Source organism: Chlorocebus sabaeus, chromosome 20, assembly GCF_047675955.1.
Source record: "Chlorocebus sabaeus isolate Y175 chromosome 20, mChlSab1.0.hap1, whole genome shotgun sequence".
NCBI classification, from domain to species: Eukaryota; Metazoa; Chordata; class Mammalia; order Primates; family Cercopithecidae; genus Chlorocebus; species Chlorocebus sabaeus.
In genome coordinates this window covers 3714042-3738901 of record NC_132923.1, presented here as the reverse complement: position 1 = coordinate 3738901, position 24860 = coordinate 3714042, and the positions used below count along the sequence as shown (strand labels likewise).

The following is a 24860-nucleotide window of genomic DNA, read 5'->3' as shown; positions in this document are numbered from 1 at the left end:
TGTTCATTTTTCAATCAGCAAGATTAAGATATAATTACAAAATGACTATCACATGGAATATTATTTGACTCCTGAGAATGAAAGCTTTATTTTTTATGTAAGCAGAGAGAAATAAAGGTTGGTGTCTCTGCAACTTATTTTCCTAACACCCCTGCCACCTATGTTCCCACTGCCTCTACTCCACATCCCCTAACCGGACAAGCTCAAAGATTTGACTGTCAGAGAGTTCAGGTAAAATGGGAGCCAAAAAGCTTTCAAAACTGAAATATTCAAGCACAGAGACAAGTAGTCTTAATCCAGCGTGGAGTGAGTCTTGAGTCTGGTAACCAAATTCACCAGAGCAGAAATCCTGCTTTCTGCCATCCCTAGAACACTAAATAGAAAAGCATTTCTATTATCTGACAGTATTATCAACAAATATTATATTTGATGAACTTGTATATTGTGGCATGTTTGTGAGTAGACACACTACACTGGGCTAATGGTCTCTTGATTTAATAATCCAATCCGTTAAGAAATATTTCTGCCCACAAGTCTGCATAGAGCATCCTTGACCTCCTTGTTTCTCAGACTGTAAACAACAGGGTTCAGCAGGGGAGCGGTGATGATGTAGGTCACTGACAGAAGGAGGTCTTGTTCTGTAGAGTTTTCTGACTTGGGCTTGAGGTAGGCAATGGAGGAACAGCCACGGTGGACAATGACCACAGTGAGGTGGGAGGCACAGGTGGCAAAGGTCTTCTTCCAGCCCTCAGCTGAGGCAATTTTAAGGATGGAAGAGATGATGAGGACATAGGAGGTAAATATCAAGCCTGTGGGCACAAAAATCACAAATTAACTTATACCATAATTTATTATCTCATCGATAGTGATATCAATGCAAGAAAGTTTCATGACTGGGTAAATGTCACAAAAGAAGTGGTCCACCACTGTGCCACAGAAGGGCAAACTGAACATGGCTGTCACATGGAGAACTGCCATAGACCAATGCGAAAGGACCCACACACCAGCTGGGCACATAGGCCCTTGCTTATGATGACCGTGTACCTCAGGGGCCTGCAGACAGCCACATAGCAGTCATAGTCCATTGCAGTAAGCAGGAAGCAATTATTAATGGCCAAGATAACAAAAAAGAACATTTGGGTTGCATAGCCTGCCAAGGAGATACACTGGTTATGAAAAATGAGACTGCAGAGCATTTGTGGCACAATAACCAGTGTGTACACCATCTCTGAACTAGCCAGCATGCTTAGGAAGAAACACATGGGAGTGTGGAGATGATGGTCAATGCAGACAATAGTCACAATGATGATGTTACCAGCCAGAGTTAAAATGCAGACAGTAAGGAAAACCCCAAAGGTGGTTATCTGATGCTTTCCCAAACTAGAGAATCCCAAGAAGATGAATTCTGTCACTTCTGTGAAGTTCTTTCTCTGCATTCTGCTATATCAGTGTCTGAAAGCAATAAGTGGAGTCAACAAGGAGTAAATTCTCAATAGCAATTGGACTTTAAAACAAAGAACAATGATAACTGTACTGAGACTGAATCCAGTTTCCTTCTTTTTGATCATAATGCTCACGCAGAGTCCTTGTACATGAAGACAGAAGCCTACTTGTACCTCTTTGGGGCTGTATACATATGAACATTGTCACTGTAGAACAAACTACTTTCTGTGCATGGAAAGGGCTCCTGCCTGCATGCCCACCTCACAGACATTATAGTGATGTTAGGAAGGGAAAAGGACAGCAAGGAGAAAGCCATGCTTTATATTTCAACCAATAATAATATCCACTCATTAGACCCTCTTAACAAGGAGGACTCTGGTGAAGTGCATATCAAGAAAACCATCAAGATGAAAGTTTTGTGGGAAAAAAAGATATAGCAGTTTGAAATATTTGAAGACGGAAAACTCTGGGATGTGGTCACTGGATTTCATAACAGGGTCACCAACGAGCTTTTACACAGCATTTCAGAATATAGAAACTTGATTTTGGAGAGGTAATGTGGTCCAAACATGTTATTGTACTCTCAAAACAGAACACCTACAACACAGATTCTGCCATTATCTCTCCACTAAAATTGATCACTGAAGTCCCTAAAGAAATCTTTTTTTTTCCTTTTTTTTTTTTTTTTTTTTTTTTGCTGATTCTAGTAGGCTTTTTGAGTGAAGTCAGGAAGAGAGAGCTGTGACAGAAAACACTGTGAAGGACTGGGACAGCTTGAGGTGTAGAAGAGACTCTGGAGTTGAGAGAGGAATCTGCAGCTATCTGTAGCCCAACTGGCTTAACTATTTTTTAAAATATGGTGAACAATTTGGAGAAGCAGAGACACTAGTCCCTTTTGTCAAAAAGCAAGCGCATATAAACTGTATGGAGAGCATACATCTGATCCTGTGGTTCTCTTTAGTGACTGTTCTCCCTTTATTTTCAGAAGCATTAAAACAGGTTTTCTTTCCCACTCTCCATAATTCCCTGCAAGTTGGCTTTGGCATGTTCATGCCCATGAGACTGTTTGCTCAAATGTCACCAAAGAATTCTCCATTGCTAGGCCACTGGACTTTGCTTTATCTCCTTTTTCTCATCTTTCTCTGTTTTAACACTTCAAACTCCTACCTCATGGAAACATTCTCTGACTTTGGTTTCCATGAAACCACACTGTTTTTCTCTCTTCCCAGCACTCATTTTGTTACCTTCCATGAATCTGCTCATTTTCCCTCTACCAAAATTATGTATGCTCTTCTCTGGTCAATCCTTGACCCTTGTGTGTGCAATTTCTATGATGATTGTTCCCAAATCTCTATTTTCATCACCAATCTTTTTCCCAAGTCTCCAACTTACCTCATTCTTGGCTTCTCTATTAGTGTTTCTTGCAATCATAATAAATTTCATATTTTTGAAAGTGAACTAAACATTAACCTTTCTTATACTCATAAAAAGCTCTGCATTTCCATTTTTCTGTCTTCTTTAATGACCTTGCCATTATACCTGTCCATTAATGGGTCAGCATTTTGGAGCCATATCTATTTTGACATCACATTCAGTGGGCTTTTTCTTTAAAGTTATGTCTCCTGTCTGTACAATTTCTGAATTCACAATGACCCACTTAAGACTAGGGTACCAAATCTTCTAGCCAGAATAATAAAACATTTTCCCATTATAAAATTTATATGAATATGCAGAAGACCAAGAATGCTAAGACAATTTTAGAAAAGAAGTACAAAGTTAAAGAACTTACACTCCTTCATTTGAAGGCTATGGTAATCAAGATAGTATGGTATTGATGCAAGTGCAGGCAATGGAAAAAAATGGAGAGTCCAAAAGTAGACCCACATATATCTAGCCACTGATTTTTGATAAAGTGCGAAGGTATCTCAGTGACAGTATTTTCAACAAATGTTGCTAGAAAAAATGAATGTCTATATGTGAAAAATGAACCTCAAACCTTATCTCATATCACACACACACACACACACACACACACACACAAATTCAGGATGAATCACAGATATTTATATAAAAGATAAAACTATACAAATTCCAGACAAAAATAAGAAATAAAATCTTCAATACCTTGAAATGAGCAAAGATTTCCTGGATATAAAACAAAAAGCATAACCCATAAAACAACAAAATCACAAATTGCATTTTATCAAAATTAAAAGCTTCTAATCTTCAAAAGATATCGTTAGAAAAATTAAAAGGCTTGGACAGGTGCAGTGGCTCATACCTGTAATCCCAGCACTTTGGGAGGCTGAGACAAGCTAATCACTTGAGGCCATGAGTTAGACACCAGCCTGGCCAACATGGTAAAACCTCATCTCTACAAAAAATACAAAAATTAGCCGGTCTGGTGGCACACACCTGTAATCCCAGCTACTCAGGAGGCTGAGGCATGAGAATCACTTGAACCTGGGAGGTGGAGGTTGCAGTGAGCCAAGATTGTGCCACAAACAACAAAGAGTTTTGGCAAGTAAGTAAAGAAGTTGAAACTTAAACATTGCTGGTGGAAATGTAAAACAGAATCACCAAGTTGGAGAACAATTTGGCAGTTTTTTATAAAGTTAAATATGTACTTACTCCATCACTCAGTAATTTTTTCTACATGTTGACACAATAGGAATGAAAATGTGTGTCCACATAGAGACAGGAATATGTAAATAGCCCTATCAGCTTTCTTCCTAAATGTCAAAAAACTGCAAATAACCCAAATGTCCAAGATATAACACATCCATATAATGAAACACTGCTCAGCAATAAGAGGAACAAATTTCTAAGACTAACAGCAACATGGCAGAATCTTTAAAACAGTATGCTGAATCAAGTCAGACACAAAATAGTTAATGTGGTATGATTCTATTTATATGTTACTCTAGAAATACAAATCTAATGTATACTGACAAAAAAAAAAAGTGGTTGCCAGAATTGCTGGGGAATTGACCAAAAAAGAACACAAGGGAATTTATTGGAGTAAAAGAAATGTTATTGATTGTGAGGGTGGTAATACAAGTGTATACATTTGTCAAAACTCACCAAAATGTATACCAAAAAATTGGTAAACTTTGCTATGTTATATTTTAATTGTATTGCATTGTATTATATTGTATCATGTAATATATTGTATCATACTGCATTATACTTCATCAAAGTTAATTCATTTGGACACAAATAAGATTGTATCCCTATGAATCTGTTGCTACTAGACTTAGCATCCTTTAGGTGGATTTATTATGATGGAAGAAACATTGGAATTGGCTGGGACTTGGGAAATCTGGAACCTGATCTGGAGTCTGTCAATGTCAAAATAAAACATGTGGTCTGGGGCAAATATGTCTCCATGGCCTCAAATGCTACATAAGGAGCTTAAACAAGATTGTCTCTAAGTTCTAATATACTAATCATATATCACTTCTCTGGTCTGGTAAGTACAACTCTGCTGGGCTGATAAGGCCCTGAACTATCAGACTATTCTTACACAGCAAATCTGCCATCTTCACTATCTCCTCTACTGCAAAAAAAAGCCAACCTTCCCAGGGTCTAGGAACATTCCAATACCCATTGTCAAAGCTGTGCCTGTGTTCATATTTTTCTTCTTACCTGGGTTGTCCTCCACTCCCCATTGCCCATCCAGATTCCAAGTCCTCCATGCTTGGAAGCACATCCTTATCATTCACAGAACAATCTTAACATAAAATTCCCAAATGAAATCATATTCTTATTCTTTGCTTAAATACAGAATTTTTAAACGACCAAATTAGATCTATTTTTAATGGTTAAAAATTGTTTCTTAGGAGTATTTCAAGACTCAGCTCATTGCCTACCATCTTCACGAAATCATCTCACAACAACCCTGTTCCTCACTTCTCTTTCTTTCACAAAGCCTATACCGAATGGTGTGCTGGAGGCAGTTTGCACCAGCTCACCAGAGAAGATTGCTACCATTCTTTCTCAGCTCCATATTCTGTAGTATCATCTGGGTAGATTAAAATCTGCTATAGAGAAATAGTGTTAACTCAGAAATCAACCATCAGTATCAGGACTATTTTTATTTCCTGGAGAGTTGGTTGTTAAAAATCTACCAACACACCACTGCCTTCTTCCTTGTACCATATGCTGTGGCCCAGTCCATGTTATCTTGCATTGTTGTCTGTTTTCTCCCGTGTGTCAGTCTTCTTTCCCAAATTAGATTGTAAACACTATGAAAGAATGTGCCAGGGCTAAATCTTCTCAGTCCTTCACACAATTCACTCAGAGAATCCTTCAATACACACTAGGTGATTGAAGAGTAGGAAGAATCTGGAATTCTTATTGTACTATAATTGGAACTCAATTTGCCATGGAGACAGAGTTAGCTACTCATGAAAATAGTGGGACTCTCCAGCCTCCAGCTCCCAGCGTGAGCGACACAAAAGATGGGTGATTTCTGCATTTTCCACTGAGGTACCGGGTTCATCTCACTGGGTCATGTCGGACAGTTGGCGCTGGTCAGAGCTGAAGCAGGGCAAGGCATCGCCTCACCTGGGAAGTGCAAGGGGGAAGGGAATTCCTTTTCCAACCCAAAGGAAATTGAGACACACAACACCTGGAAAATCCAGTAACTCCCACCCTAATACTGCGCTTTACCAAGGGTCTTAGCAAATGGCACACCAGGAGATTATATCCCACACCTGGCCCAGAGGGTCACACGCCCACGGAGCCTCCCTCATTGCTAGCACAGCAGTTTGAGATCTAACTGCAAGGCGGCAGCTAGGCTGGGGGAGGGGTGCCCACTATTGCTGAGGCTTAAGTAAGTAAACAAAGCTGCAGGGAAGCTCGAATTGGGTGGAGCCCACCACACCTCAAGGAGACCTGCCTGTCTTTGTAGACTCCTCCTCTGGGGACACGTCATAGTTAAACAAAAAGCAGCAGAAATCTCCACATAGGTAAATACCCCCATCTGACAGCTTTGAAGAGAGCAGTGGATCTCCCAGCACGGAGGTTGAGATCTGAGAACGGACAGACTGCCTGCTCAAGTAGGTCCCTGACCCCTGAGTAGCCTAACTGGGAAGCATCCCCCACTAGGGGCAGAATGACACCTCACACCTCACCTGGTGGGGTACACCCTTGAGACGAAGCTTCCAGAGCAAGAATCAGACAGCAACACTTGCTATTCAGCAATATTCTATCTTCTGCAGCCTCTGCTGCTGATACCCAGGCAAACAGGGTCTGGAGTGGACCTCAAGCAAACTCCAACAGAACTACAGCTGAGGGTCCTGACTGTTAGAAGGAAAAGTGACAAACAGAAAGGACACCCACACCAAAACCCCATCAGTACGTCACCATCATCAAAGACCAAAGGCAGATAAAGCCACAAAGATGGGCAAAAAGGCAATGCAGAAGAGCTGGAAATTAAAAAAATCAGAGCTCATCTCCCCCTCCAAAGGAATGCAGCTCATTGCCAGCAATGGAACAAAGCTGGATGGAGAATGACTTCGACAACTTGAGAGAAGAAGGCTTCAGTTGATCAAACTTCTCAGAGCTAAAGGAGGAACTATGAATGAAGTGCCAAGAAACTAAAAACCTTGAAAAAAGATTTGACGAATGGCTAACTAGAATAACCAATGTAGAGAAGTCCTTAAAAGAACTGATAGAGATGAAAACCATAACATGAGAACTGCGTGACAAATGCACAAGCTTCAGCAACTGACTCGATCATCTGGAAAAAAGAGTATCAGCGATTGAAGATCAAATGAATGAAATGAAGCAAGAAGAGAAGTGTGGAGAAAAAAGAGTAAAAAGAAATGAACAAGGCCTCCAAGAAATATGGGATTATGTGAAAAGACCAAATCTACGTCTGATTGGTGTGCCTGAAAGTGCTGGGGAAAATGGAACCAAGTTGGAAAACACACTGCAGGATATCATCCAGGAGAACTTCCCCAACCTAGTAGGGCAGGCCAACATTCAAATTCAGGAAATACAGAGAATGCTACAAGGATACTCCTCGAGAAGAGCAACTCCAAGACACATAATTGTCAGATTCACCAAAGTTGAAATGAAGGAAAAAAGGTTCAGGGCAGCCAGAGAGAAAGGTCGGGTTACACACAAAGGGAAGCCCATCAGACTAACATCAGATCTCTTGGCAGAAACTCTCCAAGCCAGAAGAGAGTGGAGGCCAATATTCAATATTCTTAAAGAAAAGAATTTTCAACCCAGAATTTCATATCCAGCCAAACTAAGTTTCATAAGAGAAGGAGAAATAAAATCCTTTACAGACAAGCAAATACTTAGAGATTTTGTCACCACCAGGCCTGTCCTACAAGAGATCCTCAAGGAAGCACAAAACATGGAAAGGAACAACAGGTACCAGCCATTGCAAAAACATGTCAAAATGTAAAGTCCATCTATGCTAGGAAAAAACTGCATCAACTAGCAAGCAAAATAACCAGCTAATATCAAAATGACAGGATCAAGTTCACACATAACAATATTAACCTTAAATGTAAATGGAATAAATGGTCCAATTAAAAGACACAGACTGGCAAATTGGATAAAGAGTCAAGACCCATCAGTTTGCTGTATTCAGGAGACCCATTTCATGTGCAGAGACACACATAGACTCAAAATAAAGGGATGGAGGAAGATCTACCAAGCAAATGGAAAACAAAAAAAAGCACAGGTTGCAATCCTAGTCTCTGACAAAACAGACTTTAAACCAACAAAGATCAAAAGAGACAAAGAAGGCCATTACGCAATGGTAAAGGGATCAATTCAACAGGAAGAGCTAACTATCCTAAATATATATGCACCCAATACAGGAGCACCCAGATTCATAAAGCAAGTCCTTAGAGACTTACAAAGAGACTTAGACTACCATACAATAATAATGGGAGACTTTAACACCCCACTGTCAACATTAGACAGATCAATGAGACAGAAAGTTAACAAGGACATCCAGGAATTGAAAACTCTGCACCAAGTGGACCTAATAGACATCTACAGAACTCTCCACCTCAAATCAACAAAATATATATTATTCTCAGCACCATATCACAGTTATTCCAAAATTGACAACATAGTTGGAAGTAAAGCACTCCTCAGCAAATGTAAAAGAACAGAAATTATAACAAACTGTCTCTCAGACCACAGTACAATCAACTAGAACTCAGGACTAAGAAACTCAATCAAAACTACTCAACTACATGGAAACTGAAAAACCTGCTCCTGAATGACTACTGGGTACATAACGAAATGAAGGCAGAAAAAAAGATGTTCTTTGAAACCAATGAGAACAAAGACACAACACACCACAATCTCTGGGACACATTTAAAGCAGTGTGTAGAGGGAAATTTATAGCACTAAATGCCCACAAGAGAAAGCAGGAAAGATCTAAAATTGACACCCTAACATCACAATTAAAAGAACTAGAGAAGTAAGAGCAAACACATTCAAAAGCTGGCAGAAGGCAAGAAATAGCTAAGATCAGAGCAGAACTGAAGGAGATAGAGAAACTAAAAACCCTTCAAAAAAATCAATGAATCCAGGAGCTGGTTTTTTGAAAAGATCAACAAAATTGACAGACCACTAGCAGGACCAATAAAGAAAAGAGAGAAGAATCAAATACATGCAATAAAAAATGATAAAGGGGATATCACCACTGACCCCACAGAAATACAAACTACCATCAGAGAATACTATAAACACCTCTACATGAATAAACTGGAAAAACTAGAAGAAATGGATAATTTCCTGGACACTTACACTCTTTCAAGACTAAACCAGGAAGAAGTTGAATCCCGGAATAGACCAATAGTAGGCTCTGAAACTGAGGCAATAATTAATAGCCTACCAACCAAATAAAGTCCAGGACCAGACGGATTCACAGCTGAATTCTACCAGAGGTACAAGGAGGAGTTGGTTCCATTCCTTCTGAAACTATTCCAATCAATAGAAAAAGAGGGAATCCGCCCTAACTCATTTTATGAGGCCAACATCATCCTGATACCAAAGCCTGACAGGGATGCAACAAAAAAAGAGAATTTTAGACCAATATCCCTGATGAACATCGATGCAAAAATCCTCAATAAAACATTGGAAAACCAAATCCAGCAGCACATCAAAAAGCTTATCCACCATGATCAAGTGGGCTTCATCCCTGGGATGCAAGGCTGGTTCAACATATGCAAATCAATAAACATAATCTAGCATAAAAACAGAACGAAAGAAAAAAACCACATGATTATCTCAATAGATGCAGAAAAGGCCTTTGACAAAATTCAACAGCCCTTCATGCTAAAAATGCTCAATAAATTCGGTATTGATGGAAAGTCTCTCAAAATAATAAGAGCTATTTATGACAAACCCACAGCCAATATCATACTGAATGGGCAAAAACTGGAAGCATTCCCTTTGAAAACTGGCACAAGACAGGGATGCCCTCTCTCACCACTCCTATTCAACATAGTGTTGGAAGTTCTGGCTAGGGCAATCAGGCAAGAGAAAGAAATAAACAGTATTCAGTTAGGAAAAGGAGAACTCAAATGGCCCCTGTTTGCATATGACATGACTGAATATTTAGAAAACCCCATCGTCTCAGCCCAAAATCTCCTTAAGCTGATAAGCAACTTCAGCAAAGTCTCAGGATACAAAATCAATGTGCAAAAATCACAAGCATTCTATTACACCAGTAACAGACAAACAGAGAGCCAAATCATGAATGAACTCCCATTCACAATTGCTTCAAAGAGAATATAATACCTAAGAATCCAACATACAAGGAATGTAAAGGACCTCTTCAAGGAGAACTACAAATCACTGCTCAGTGAAATCAAAGAGGACACAAACAAATGGAAGAACATACTATGCTCATGGATAGGAAGAATCAATATTGTGAAAATGGCCATACTGCCCAAGGTAATTTATAGATTCAATGTCATCCCCCATTAAGCCACCATTGACTTTCTTCACAGAATTGGAAAAAACTGCTTTAAAGTTCATATGGAACCAAAAAAGACCCCACATTGCCAAGACAATCCTAAGCCAAAAGAACAAAGCTGGAGGCATCAAGCTACCTGACTTCAAACTATACTACAAGGCTACAGTAACCAAAACAGCATGGTACTGGTACCAAAACAGAGATATAGACCAATGGAACAGAACAGAGCCCTCAGAAATAATACCACACATCTACAGCCATCTGATCTTTGACAAACCTGAGAGAAACAAGAAATGGGGAAAGGATTCCCTATTTAATAAATGGTGCTGGGAAAATTGGCTAGCCATAAGTAGAAAGCCAAAACTGGATCCTTTCCTTACTCCTTATACCAGAATTAATTCAAAATGGATTAGAGGCTTAAATGTTACACCTAAAACCATAAAAACCCTAGAAGAAAACCTAGGCAGTTCCATTCAGGACATAGGCATGGGCAAGGACTTCATGTCTAAAACACCAAAAGCAATGGCAACAAAAGCCAAAATTGACAAATGGGATCAAATTAAACTAAAGAGCTTCTGCACAGCAAAAGAAACTACCATCAGAGTGAACAGGCAACCTACAGAATGGGAGAAAAATTTTGCAATCTACCCATCTGACAAAGGGCTAATATCTAGAACCTATAAAGAACTCAAACAAATTTACAAGAAAAAATCAAACAACCCCATCAAAAAGTGGGCAAAGGATATGAACAGACACTTCTCAGAAGAAGACATTCATACAGCCAACAGACACATGAAAAAATGCTCATCATCATTCGACATCAGAGAAATGCAAATCAAAACCACAATGAGATACCATCTCACACCAGTTAGAATGACAATCATTAAAAAATCAAGAAGTAACAGGTGCTGGAGAGGATGTGGAGAATAGGAACACTTTTACACTGTTGGTGGGATTGTAAACTAGTTCAACCATTGTGGAAAACAGTGTGGCGATTCCTCAAGGACCTAGAACTAGAAATACCATTTGATCCAGCCATCCCACTACTGGGGATATACCCAAAGGATTATAAGTCATGCTGCTATAAAGACACATGCACATGTATGTTTATTGCCACACTGTTCACAATAGCAAAGACTTGGAATCAACCCAAATGTCCATCAGTGATAGACTGGATTAAGAAAATGTAGCACATATACACCATGGAATACTATGCAGCCGTAAAAAAGGATGAGTTTGTGTCCTTTTTTGGGACATGGATGAAGCTGGAAACCATCATTCTCAGCAAACTATCACAAGAACAGAAAACCAAACACCGCATGTTCTCACTCATAGGTGGGAATTTAACAATGAGATCACTTGGACACAGGAAGGATATCTTCACACACCGCGTCCTATTGTGGGGAGGGGGTATGGGGGAAGGATAGCATTAGGAGATATACCTAATGTAATGTAAATGACGAGTTAATGGGTGCAGCACACCAACATGGCACATGTATACATGTGTAACAAACCTGCACGTTGTGCACATGTACCCTAGAACTTAAAGTATAATAAAAAAAAGAAAAAAAAAAGAAAAAGAAGAAGAATGGCATGAACCCAGGAGGTGGAGCTTGTAGTGAGCCGAGATCACACCACTGCACTTCAGCCTGGGCAACAGAGCAAGACTGTGTCTAAAAAAAAAAAAAAAATCATATGGAACCAAAAAAGATCTCATATAGCCAAGGCAATCCTAAGCAAAAAGAACAAAGTTGGAGGCATCACACTACCTGACTTCAAACTATACTACAAGGCTACAGTAACCAAAACAGCATGGTACTGGTACAAAAACAGACACATAGACCAGTGGAACAGAATAGAGATTTCAGAAATAAGACTGCACGTCTACAACCATTTGATCTTTGACAAACCTAACAAAAACAAGCAATGGGGAAAGCCTTCCCTATTTAATAAACGGTGCTGTGAAAACTGGCTAGCCATATGCAGAAAATTTAAAGTAGACTCCTTCCTTATACCTTATACAAAAATTAACTCAAGATGGATTAAAGACTTAAATGTAAAACTAAAAACTATAAAAACCCTAGAAGAAATGTTAGGTGATACCATTCAGGACATAGGCACAGGCAAAGATTTTATGACAAAAACATCAAAAGCAATTGCAACAAAAGCCAAAATTGACAAATGGGATTTAATTAAACTAAAGAGCTTCTACAGAGCAAAAAGAAACTATCATCAGAGTGAACAGACAACCTACAGAATGGGAGAAAATTTTTGAAATCTTTCCGTATGATAAATGTCTAATATCCAGAATCTACAAGGAACTTAAACAAATTTACAAGAAAAAAAAACAAACAACCCCACTAAAAAATGGGCAAAGGATATGAAGAGTTCTCAAAAGAAGACATTTATACAGCCAGCAAACATGTAAAAAAAGCTCAATATCATTGATCATTAGAGAAATGCAAATGAAAATCACAATGAGCTACCATCTCATGCCAGTCAGAATGGTGATTGTTAAAAAGTCAAGAAACAACAGAAGCTGGTGAAGCTGTGGAGAAATAGAAATGCTTTTACACTGATGGTGGGCATGTGAATTAATTCAACCATGGTGGACGGTGTGGTGATTCCTCAAAGACCTACAACCAGAAATACCATTTGACCCAGCAATCCCACTACTGGGTATACACCCAAAGGAATATACCTCATACTGAAGGAATATAAGTCAAATGAAAGAGATGTTCATTGCATGTATGTTCATTGCAGCACTGTTCACAATAGTAAAGACATTAAATCAGCCCAAATGATAGACTGAATGAAGAAAATGTGGTACCATGGAATACTAGGCAGCTATGAAAATGAATGAGATCATGTCCTTTTCAGGGACATGGATGAAGCTGGAAGCCATCATTCTCAGCAGATTAACACAGGAACAGAAAACCAAACACTGCATGTTCTCACTTATAAGTGGGAGCTGAACAATGAGAACATATGCACACACAGAGAGAAACATCACACACTAGGGCCTGTTAGGGGATGGGGGGAGGAAGATCATCAGGATAAGTAGCTAATGCATGTGAGTTTAATGCCTAGGTGGTAGCTTGATAGGTACAGCAAACCACCATGGCACACATTTACCTATATAACAAACCTGCACATCCTGCACATGTATCCTAGAAATTAAAATTTAATTAAATTAAAATTTTTAAAAGATTGTAGATTAACCTCTGTAGTGTTTCCAAGGCAGAGGGCACTATGTGAGTAGGTAAAATTTGGTATTTTCCAAAGACATCAATTTGTTAGCTAATTCCATTTCAGCAGTATAGATTTTCTGAGAAAATCATAGCCTGAGTATTAGCAGTTAGACTCTTTCTGGGAGACTTTTCATGGGGTATGTCAAGTTCTTGGCATCCAGAGTTCCCTATATTTGCACAATGCCAACTCTTCTTGCCTGATGCAGTTCCTTTCTCCTGCATATCACTCAAAGTTCTTCTCAGACAGTTGCAAATGTTTTAATTTTTCCATTTGACTTCTGTTTATTTTTCTCTTTACTACATGGAAGTTATGGAATGGTGTGAAGACTTGTAATTGTTTTTTATTCCATAAGACCATTCCATCAGCTTAAGATTGTGCATTTTTGATTTAGTGCACGTACACAGGGGGATCATAATCAAGTAGTCATATCAACTGTGGCACCTGCTTCCATTCAGTACAGTTAAATGTCCTTAAACTTCCACAGCATTTCAACAAAAGTCAGAATAATGAATTCTTGAGTTGTCCCCAAATCCTGTTCTACCTCATGTTTTCAATCCAGTAACCCCTAAATTCAGTCGTTCCTCAAGTTTATAGTGACCTTGATATCTTGCATAACCCTTAAGACCTTAGAAGTTATCTGAAGCATATTCATAAATCCTTTAGTTAATCTTCAGTCATCTCCATGGTCTTTGCCTTTCACCTGTCCTGTTTGTTTCATCTCTTCTATCTGACAGAAGCAATATCATCACTAATTCTTCCTCCCCCAACATTGTTTTTACATTTGTATTTTTTTAATTTCAAACTTATGAAAAAGTTGCAACTATGATACAAGTAACTCCTGCATACTCTGTTCCTAGATACATCAATTGTTTACTTTTTGTCTCATTTGCTTCATCATTTCTATCTCTAAATTACATGAGAGTAAGTTGGAGTCATCATGCCCCTGTAGTCTTAAATATGTTACTGAGTGTTTCCTAGGAAAAAGGAAATTATCTTATATAAAAGGCGATCAAATTACAAAGACACTAAATCAAGAATCACTATCATACTTAAAAACTTAGTGTCGTATAACATAAATTAAGACATAAAGTTCAGTTTTCCACATCACAATTCCAATACATCCCCTTCTGATTTCTGCTTACCCTTTATTGCTTTCCCCCAAAGCTTTGAGAGAAACAATGACTTATTCCAGAAAAGAAAGAGTAGAACAATTACAGCCCCGTCACCTCACCTTTTCTTACCTCTTATTACCTCTCCTTCCACCTGATCAAGAACATTGTTTCTGAGAAGGATAGTCTCCTCAGAGTGACTGATCACCCAATAGGAGTGTTCATTTAGAAGCTGTGAAAATGCTCATTCTCATTTTTTTCCATGACCTAAATAATTTCTCTTACTTTCTCCTTGACTATGGCTCATTTATCTTTCCAGGCAAGATTGAGTGCTATTTTTTCTCTTCAAATTTTCCTTTTTTATTTTTCTCAAACTTAAAGACAACTTCAAAGTACAGTAACTCCTTTTTAAACCATTAGAGAGTGAGTTGCTGACACAAAGGTCATCACCCTCAAATATCTTAGTATTTCCAACAAACAAGGACATTCTCCTTTGTAACTATGGAGCAATCATCAAATCAGAAAATAAACATTTATTAACTATTACTATGTAATCCTCAGATTCCCAGTCAATGTTTTTCCAGGTGTGTCAAACACTTTCTTTATAACCAAAAAAAAGCTCAAAATTCAAAGTTTTCATTTATTGTTATTAACTTCCTTAAAACTAGAAAACTTCCTCAGTGTTTGTCTACCTTTCATTACCTGGACAATTCCAAAGATTACAGGCTGGTTATTTTGTTGAATATTCCTAAATTTTTACCTTCAGATATTTTCTTATGACTAGATTTATGTTATGAGTTGTTGGTAGGACAGAAGGAATGCTGTGTTTTTTTCATTGCATGCTATCAAGAGGCATGTGATTCTGAATTATCCTATTTCTAATGATGTTTGCTTAATAACTTGATTAAGATTATATAAATCAAAAGATTCTCTCTTTTGAAGTCACTTTTTCTCTTTTAAATTAATAAATTTTTTCAGGGAGGTAGTTTGAAACTAAATATCCTGTTCTTCAAACTTTTAAATATTTTTATCTATATCATTTTGGATTCATGGTTTACTATTTTATTTAATGATTTGTAATTACCTTAATTACTTACATTAGTGTTCAAATTATTGCAAGTGTGGTCAGTGGGATCTCCTTTAAGCTAGCTTTGCTGTCCTTTCAACTTGTTTCCATTATTAATCATCAGGAAGGTGCAAATCAAAACCAAAATCATCTATCACCTCACATATGTTAGAATGACTATTTTTTAAAAAAAGATAACAAATATTACCAAGGATGTGAGAAAGTTAAAACCCTTGTACAATGTTGGTGGAAATGTAAAATGGTGCGATTGTTTTGAAAAATAGTAGGTTTATTAAATGGAAGATTTTCAGAAAATTAAAATGGTACTACCACATGATCCAGCAATCCCACTTCTGGGTATATATCCAAAGAATCCAGATCAGCATCTTGAAGAGATATCTGCATTCAGTGTTCATTGCAGCATTGTTTACAATAACCAAGATATAGAAACAATTTAAAATGTGTAGGACATTATGCTAAGTAAAATAAGTCATGATTTCACCTACATGAGGAATCTAAAATAGTTAAAGTCATAGAAACAGAGGAAAATGGTGGTTGCCAGTGACTGGAGAGAGACAGAAATGGAGAGATGCTGTTTAGTTCCAGTTATACAATATGAGCAAGTTCTAGAGATCTGCTGTATATCATTGTGCCTGTAGTTAACAATACCATATTGTGCACTCAAAAATTTGTCAGAAGAGTAGATATTATGTTAAGTGTTCTCACCATAATTATAAAAAAATCTTTATTCCATGGGAATGTGTGTTGTAAAGGGCTTGAGTCAGAGGGAGTATTTTCCTTTCTTTTCCCTTAATTATCTTGTCACTTTAAAAAATCTATACAGATTTGCATTACTGCTTATTTAATTCAACAAAATGTATACTAAGTCCCTACTAAGTATAAAACAAAGGGTTATGTGGTGGATGGAATGAAAAGAAGGACAAACTACTTTAAGGATCTTCCCATCTGTAAGGGCGTTTAGATGGCACCATGTTACATATATAAATACCTAAAATATGAAGCAGAATATTGTAATTACCAGAGAAATTTCATAATAACAACCATGATGTTAAAGCACTTCCCATGCTTCAAAGCACTGTACTAAGTACATTACAAGTCACTCAAATCCCATGAATGTGGGGGTATTCCTGTTTCACATATGAGGAACTACAGGTTCAAAACGTTTGAATGCTTTCCTAAGTGTCCACATTTATAAAATGAGAAAGCTAGATTTGAATTCCAGGTTTGTCTAATTCCAAAACCTTTGCACTTCAACACTATGGTATTCAGAAGATGAAAACATCCTAATTTATTCGATCAGGAGAGACTTCATGGAGATGGCACATGAAACAGAATTTTAAGAAGCATTGGAGTTTTGGAAGCAGAGAGATATGTCTGAAAGCTATTTCAGTTATAAAGAAGAGAATGGATCAAAGTTTTTAAAAGGAGAGACCCAGGGCATGTAACAGGATTTATATGTAGACAAGTTTGACCACACAACAGGACTTGTGAAGGAAGCAAGATCAGATCAGTATATTGGGAAAGAATTATGAATGGCTTCAGATCCCAGGATAATGATTCTGCATTTCTTTCGAGACACTAGAGGTAACTTAAGCAAACTCCAACTGTAAACCTCACTCAGACTTTCAGGGAAATGACAAAATGGGGAACTGTTTTGAGAAAGTGACGAGGTATGACCCACTCTAAAGATTAGAACATGAGGAAAAAAGATTATGGGTGGCAGTTACTGATTCAGGAAAATTCATCCAAGAATGTTGGGAGGAAAGATGAAGAAGAGTGGATGAAGTGCTGGCAAAAAAAAAAAAAAAAAAAAAAAAAAAAAAAAAAAAAAAAGAGGAGTGTTCAGGAATAGAGTAATCACAATAAGATGTAGAGCAGATTAACAGAATTTAAAAAGTAAAATAAATGGAATAATACATTTCTAGGGTTAAAACATTTCAGTTTGATATTTGGGGGAAAAAAGCAAGGTTGAGTTATAACTCCATTCATGACCATTTAACCACAAGAGACATGGGGGTCATTGTTAAAGTCCAGCAAGAAAGTCAAGAAAATAAAATCTGCATAATGCATGGCACACAATAGACATTCACAGAAAGTGTGTTTAATGAATGTGTTCATGCATGCATGTTAAGAGAGTATCAAGGATTATAAATCATTCTACTACAAAGACACATGCACATGTATGTTTATTGCAGCACTATTCACAATAGCAAAGACTTGGAAGCAACCCAAATGCCCATCAATGATAGACTGGATAAAGAAAATGTAGCACATATAAACCATGGAATACTATGCAGCCATAAAAAAGGATGAGTTCATGTCCTTTGCAGGGACATGGATGAAGCTGGAAACTATCATAATCAGCAAACTAACACAAGAACAAAAAATCAAACACCACATGTTCTCACTCATAAATGGGAGTTGAACAATGAGAACACATGAACACAGCGAGGGGAACATCACACACTGGGTCCTGTCGGGGGGGGGGGGTTGGGGGAGGGATAGCATTAGGAGAAATACCTAACGTAGATGACGGGTTGATGGGTGCAGCAAACCACCACAGCACATATATAACTATGTAACAAAACTGCACATTCTGCATATGTGCCCCAGAACTTAAAGTATAATAAAAATAAATAAATAAATAAATAAATAAGAATATATAGAGGACAGGTTTTCGTATCACCTGATGCAGTGAAACTAGAAGTAATAATGAGCATGGTGGGTGGCAAAAATCAATCTCGAAAAAAATCTTAAGCACTGGGAGCAACATATTGAATTTAATAAAATGTTATTTCACTGAAAAAGAAAAGAGAGAGTGTCACCATATATGATTTTTAAACTTTGCCTTAAATGGCTGGAGTCAGAAGATAACAAAACTGTCAGTCAACTGCTGACCTCTCTAAGAACGATGGCTGAGTATCTGGGAAGGCAAGTCATAATATGAAAAGGGAAAGGGAGGGAGGCAGGTGAGAGATAGTCAGAACAATTCCTCAGAAACTGGAGGGGATATCCTCCAATTTTCTGAATTTCCTTAACAAAATGCTGGCATATTACACTAAATTAATGAGGGGAGGGGATAGATTTTCAATGTTTATATCAGAAAGCAGAATCCCAGAATGTTCTACAAACAGACAACTACTTCACAGAACAAAAAAGAAAGAAGAGGCCTTGTTTCCTCAGCCTGTTAGAGGCCCAAGCTTAGGGAGATCCTCCACATGGCTCAGGAGCTCATGGAAGAACACAGGGTCCTCAGACAGCATGGAGAGTAGCATGATGCCCCCTTGACATGGCCAGCCCAGCCCCTCATTTCATCCATAATACTGCAGCTCTGTAACCACTGTCTTTCCAGCAGCAAAATCTGGGTCACAGGACTTGGAGTTCTAGCAGTCACTTGTGTCTAATAAATAACTCCCATTGATTTTCCAGCCCAGGATCTCACCACTCCTTCCCCATCAGCAGCTCTGATTGCTGACACCAAGGAGGCAGGGTTGGCAAATCATTCACACATTATTGGTGCTCTTCCTCCCCTATCCTCACCCAAGGTACATATAAACCCTGAATAGCCTGCGGCCTAAAAATGTGAGTCTCCACATCGTTAACTTAGAAGCTGGGTGGGCACAACCATTGTGCTGTCTGCTACCCTCATCCCGGTCACTGCTGCTGCTGTAAGAGCCCCAAGCCAAGAACATGGACAAACTGCTGTTTGGGGTTTCTGTCCTTACAAGCCTCCTGGAAGCCATTGCTCAGACAAGTAGGGAGGTCAAGGGTATACGACTATGTGGAGTAAGATAGGTGGGGGTGTCAGGGACAGATGGTAGGAAGAAAAGACAAGAGATTACCGAATATAAAATTGAATTTGTGATTTTTTTCCTGTTCACATTTCAGGTGAAGATTATTATATTTTTTTTCTCTCACAGGCATGATTGGGAAGGTGTTTGTTTTTCCTAAAGAATCGAATAGTGCTCGTGTGAGCTTGATCACACAGCTGGAGAAACCTCTGCAGAACTTTACTGCATGTCTTCATGCTTATACTGACCTCTCCCGTAGCTACAGCCTCTTCTCTTACAGCATCCAGACCAAGAGCAAAGACATAGTCATTTTTAAGTCTCAAATTGGAGGGTACAATCTTATCATTGGGGGTGACAAGGTTTTCTTCAAGGTCTATGAGAATTTCCCCATCCTGGTGCACATCTGTGCCAACTGGGATTCCTCCTCAGGCATTGCCGAGTTCTGGGTCAATGAGAAGCTGTAGGTGAGGATGCGGCTAAGGCAGGGTTCCTCTGTGGGAGCTCACCCCAAGATTGTCCTGGGGCAACAGCAGTATTCCTATGGAGGCAAGCTTGGTAAGAGCCAGTCCGTTGTGGGAGAGATTGGAGATGGGTACATGTGGGACTCTGTGCTGCCCCCAGAAGAAATCTGGTTTGTGTATCAAGGTATCTACATCAAACCCAATATTCTGGACTGGTGGGCATTGAACTATACGATGCAAGTTTATGTGGCCCCCAGCCCCATAAATAGAGTTGAAGTTCTTCTTCAACAGGACAAAGTTACTGGGAAGGAAATCCGCAACATGAAAGACCAGCTCTGAAGACAATTCTGCTTCATGCCTTATGGCTATTTCTCTGTTTTCTCTGAATTTCCTATCTGTTGAACTGCTTAATTTGCAATAAAAGTACAATGCCTCCTAGCATTTGTTCAGTATTTTTTCATGGCCCCAAATGGGAAGTCACATTTTTAAGTGTTGCCATTATTCAAAAAATGGGGAACAACCAGGACATAATGAAAAAAAGAAAACTTGGAATAAGAAGGAAAAAGTAAAAGGTTTAACACTTAATTAGTACTAGAAACTTTCAGACTTTTCATTTAATGAAGTTTATTCCTATTTTACTCACAACTGACAATTACTTAATTAATCACAATTGTTGGATTGTGGAATTCAATTGACGGATGCCACATTGGATTTCCAGGTCACAGCTAATAGAAATAGAACAGTTCTGGGGTTGCTCTACCCATGAAGAGCTCTTGCTCCTTTCCTTATGGCACATCCCTAGACCTGTTCCAGTAAAACACATGCATGTAAACCAGAGCAGCAGTACTATCGGGACCATGTGGGCCAAGGTGAATCTTCCTCATAGCCAGTAGCCCCAGAAGCACTGTATATAATTAAAGATCATACAATGTCCCACAGTCATCAAGAAAATATGTTCTGAACAGTACTCATGTCACCTTTGCTTAAAATCCCCAAAAGATTCCCAGACACTTACATAATAGAGTTGTCATTTGAGCCTGCCTGCAAAGGTTTCCTAAATTCTAAGGAAGAGCTGCTGCATGTATTTCTTACAAGTCCCATTAATTGGTAAGAGAATGGTAAGTAGACCAGAATAGGCAGGTTTTTGTTGATATGAGAAATGTTTTACTTTCCTCTGCCATCTCCTGACTTAACCGCAAATTTTCAGTTTATAATACATGTATTAATCTGTTTTCACACTGCTATAAAGATACTACCTGAGACTGAGTAATTTATACAGAAAAGAGGTTTAATTGGTTCACAGTTCCACATGGCTAGGGAGGCCTCAGGAAACTTACAATCATGGCAGAAGGTGAAGGGGAAGCAAGGCACATCTTACATGGTGTTGAGAGAGTAAGCAAGCAAAGGGGATAGGCTACACTGTAAAACCATCAACTCTCATAAGAACTCACTCACTGTCACAAGAACAGCATGAGGGAAATGGCCCCCCTGATCCAATCACCTCCCACCAGGACCCTCCCTCAATATGTGGGAATTACAATTTGAGATGAGATTTGGCTGGGGACACAGAGCCAAATCATATCAATACATTTTTTCATAATTTTGTATTTTTCATACTATAAGGAACAAACAAAATCCTACCTTTTCTATTTGATGAATATAATGACAATAATCTTTTGCCAGCATTAATTTAATGCATTTTAGTTTTTCCTTTAAAACATCTCTCCCATGCAGCCTTTCATCCCTAGGACTCAGGTATGTGACATATTATTCCCAGGTGGGCATAATTTAGTAAGACAAAAAAGTATTTAAGTGTGAGTGTGAGATCTCCACATGTGGGGAAGTGTGGAAAAGTCCACATGTGGGAAAGTCTACAAAACCTATTCTGGTGCAGCTACAAGCTGGTGGTGCCTCTGTCAGGCAAGATCCCTGAGTGATGGTATATAGCAGAGCACCCCACAGTGCACAGTGTACTGTGGATATGTCCTACATTATATCAAGCCACTGAGAGTCTGGCTTCTATTTGTTGCTGAAACATAGCCCTGTCCAATGTAAGATACCTACTGAATGATAGATAAGGGAAAAAGAAGGAAATAAATTACAGGATAATTTGTTCCTTCTCTCTTAAGAGTTGTGTGAAGGAAAAGGCAGACTGAAGAGAAATGGAATCAATTACATTTGTGTGTCCTGATCCCTCCTCTCTGGGCTGCCTATATAACCCAGGAATCATCCCATCAAAGTGAATGTGGTGGTTCAACTCGGTTTGGGAGAGGGTCTTAGAAATCTAGCTTAACTTGTAATCTCTGTTTCCAAATGGGAAATATGTTTCCTCAGACCCTGAGAGAAGTTCAGAAAGCAGGTGGTATGAAAGTCAATAGGGCTTCCACCGGGCGTGGTGGCTCATGCCTGTAATCCCAGCACTTTGGGAGGCTGAGGTGGGTGGATCATGAGGTCAGGAGATTGAGACCATCCTGACTAACACGGTGAAACCCCATCTCTACTAAAAATATAAAAATTAGCCGGGCATGGTGGCGGGCACCTGTAGTCCCAGCTACTCGGGAGGTCGAGGCAGGAGAATGGCGTGAACCCGGGAGGCGGAGCTTGCAGTGAGCCAAGATCGCTCCACCGCACTCCAGCCCGAGTGACAGAGTGAGACTCCGTCTCTAAAAAAAAGGGAGAAAGTCAGTAGGGCTTCTGTGAGACCCACATGGGAAAAAGAACATTCCCTTTTCTGTACCCGGTCACCATCTTTGGGAAGTGCAGGGAAGAGCATGGAAATTGGAGACATTGATCAATTATTCCAGAAGACTACCATCTAAAGGGATGACTTAAATGATCAGTCCAGGCACCCCCCACCACCACCACATTGCCTACTGAGTAATGGTTCATGAAGTAGACCGGAGAGTTACCATGTGAATAAAATACTTAGCCCCACTACACAGATAGACCTATTGGGAACTTGTGGAAATGAGACTCCTCTCCTGCGAAACATGGAGAAGTTCTGAGGACTGGCTAAAGTTCTATAGAACTTTGATACCACATAACCACTTTACTCCTTCATTCACTTGTCTAATAAGCTAATATTTATTTCACATCTACTATGTGCCAGACCCTGTGCTAAGCACAAGAGATACAGGATAGAGCAAAACAGACGGAATCTCTGCCCAAGGAGTTTTGTCAATGGAACAAATTTCTCCAACTCAACAATTAACTAATGTTGTAAACACTGGCTCCTGAATATTGACATTTCTCCAACTTCTAATTAATGCTGTACCTTTCCTCCCCATCTCTTCTTCGGGAGAAAAAATAAAACTTTTTCAGAAGTGTTAATTCCCATTGGTAATGTCTACAAGTTACAATAGTCAGTTAGTTGTGTTAACCGAATTGGAACTCTGGTAACCTTCCCTTGGTACCTTTTGTAACTGTCAGATACATTGGCAGTGGTAGCAAAGGAGAAAAAAATCCCAACTTGGGAAACACTTGTGCCATTCATAACCCACCAGGGAAAAAAATAATTTTTATCTGCGCAGTACAGAGGCTCGGAAACATAACTGAAAAAAGAAACCAGAGTTAGAGATCATGATCATTTCTGACCATTCCAGTTGTCATAGGGCCAATGAATCCCTGGGGAACAATGGATATATCGGTGTCCTAGGATAAATGCCCAGTGGGCAGAACAGTCACTAACATCAATGTCCCTCTTTTGATCCTCTACCATATTCATGGGTGATTCTACTACCTATGGTGGGGATGGGGCAAGGGGTCTACAGTAAGCTCTTCCCAAGCAATTTACTAAGGAATTTTCCAGAAAAAAAGCACATGATATGGTTTGGCTAATACAGCATACATAGTAATGCTCTGCTCCATACCATTATAGCCCACAATTTACTTAGGGCAATTCAGTGTAGATCCTTGAGATTACAGTAAATAATAGTCTACTTAACACTACAATAAAATTTAGCTTCAGATTGAGTTGAGATGACAAAAAGTGAAAGATTTGACCTAGAAGTGTTCATTGCTAGTTCCTTTTGAAGCATGAGACTGAACTTTTCGGATGACCCAAAGAGATGCCCCAATGCTGACGTGAAAAGAGGAACCAGACATGGATCACTTTGACTTGATATAGATAATAGTTCTTTGGATTATAAATTAGCTTCATTGGGGCTTCAGAGTTTTCCATTATCCTCCATGACTAAGCATCATCTTAAGTTGCACCACATAAATGTAATACTATTTTAGCAGTCAAAATGGTTAAATATCAGCAATTTCATCTGTGTGTTTCAACCTAATAGATACACAGAGAAACAACCTCACAGTTGGGATAGTACAGTGTTTTCTATCAGGAATAACACAAATGTAGGAGTCAGGGTTGACTAGAGTATTACTGCTGATATACTGCATGAGGCCTGGTGGCTCCAAAGGGCCCATTCAGCTATGTCTCTAGGAGATAAATGACCTCCAGTGGAAACAAAAATGTGCACAGTGATGTATTCCTTCAGTGCAACCTCTTGGTACCATCTCCCCACCTCACAAGCATGGACACACAGATGAAAGAGTGGATAGAGAAAGAGAGGGAGAAGGAACAGAGGAAAGAGAAGAAAGAAAACGAAGGGGTAGATAGGTAGACAAAACATGTTGTAGCCATTCAGAGTGCTTTCAACTGCCAATACTCCAACTCCTTCTGGACAAACAGTGGCTTAAAGTAACAAAGATACATCTTTTTATGTGTCTCATACCAAGAGGTTCAAAGCAAG

The 24860-nt window shown here is 38.9% G+C and overlaps 1 protein-coding gene across 1 annotated transcript; it reads right to left on the bottom strand.

The window, feature by feature from the left end:
• Window positions 1-510: 510 nt before the first annotated feature.
• On the bottom strand, window positions 511-1436 carry OR10J5 (olfactory receptor family 10 subfamily J member 5). The gene is given in 2 exon segments (XM_007976576.3): window positions 511-977; window positions 980-1436. Coding segments are annotated over 2 exon segments (924 nt in total).
• Window positions 1437-24860: the final 23424 nt, after the last annotated feature.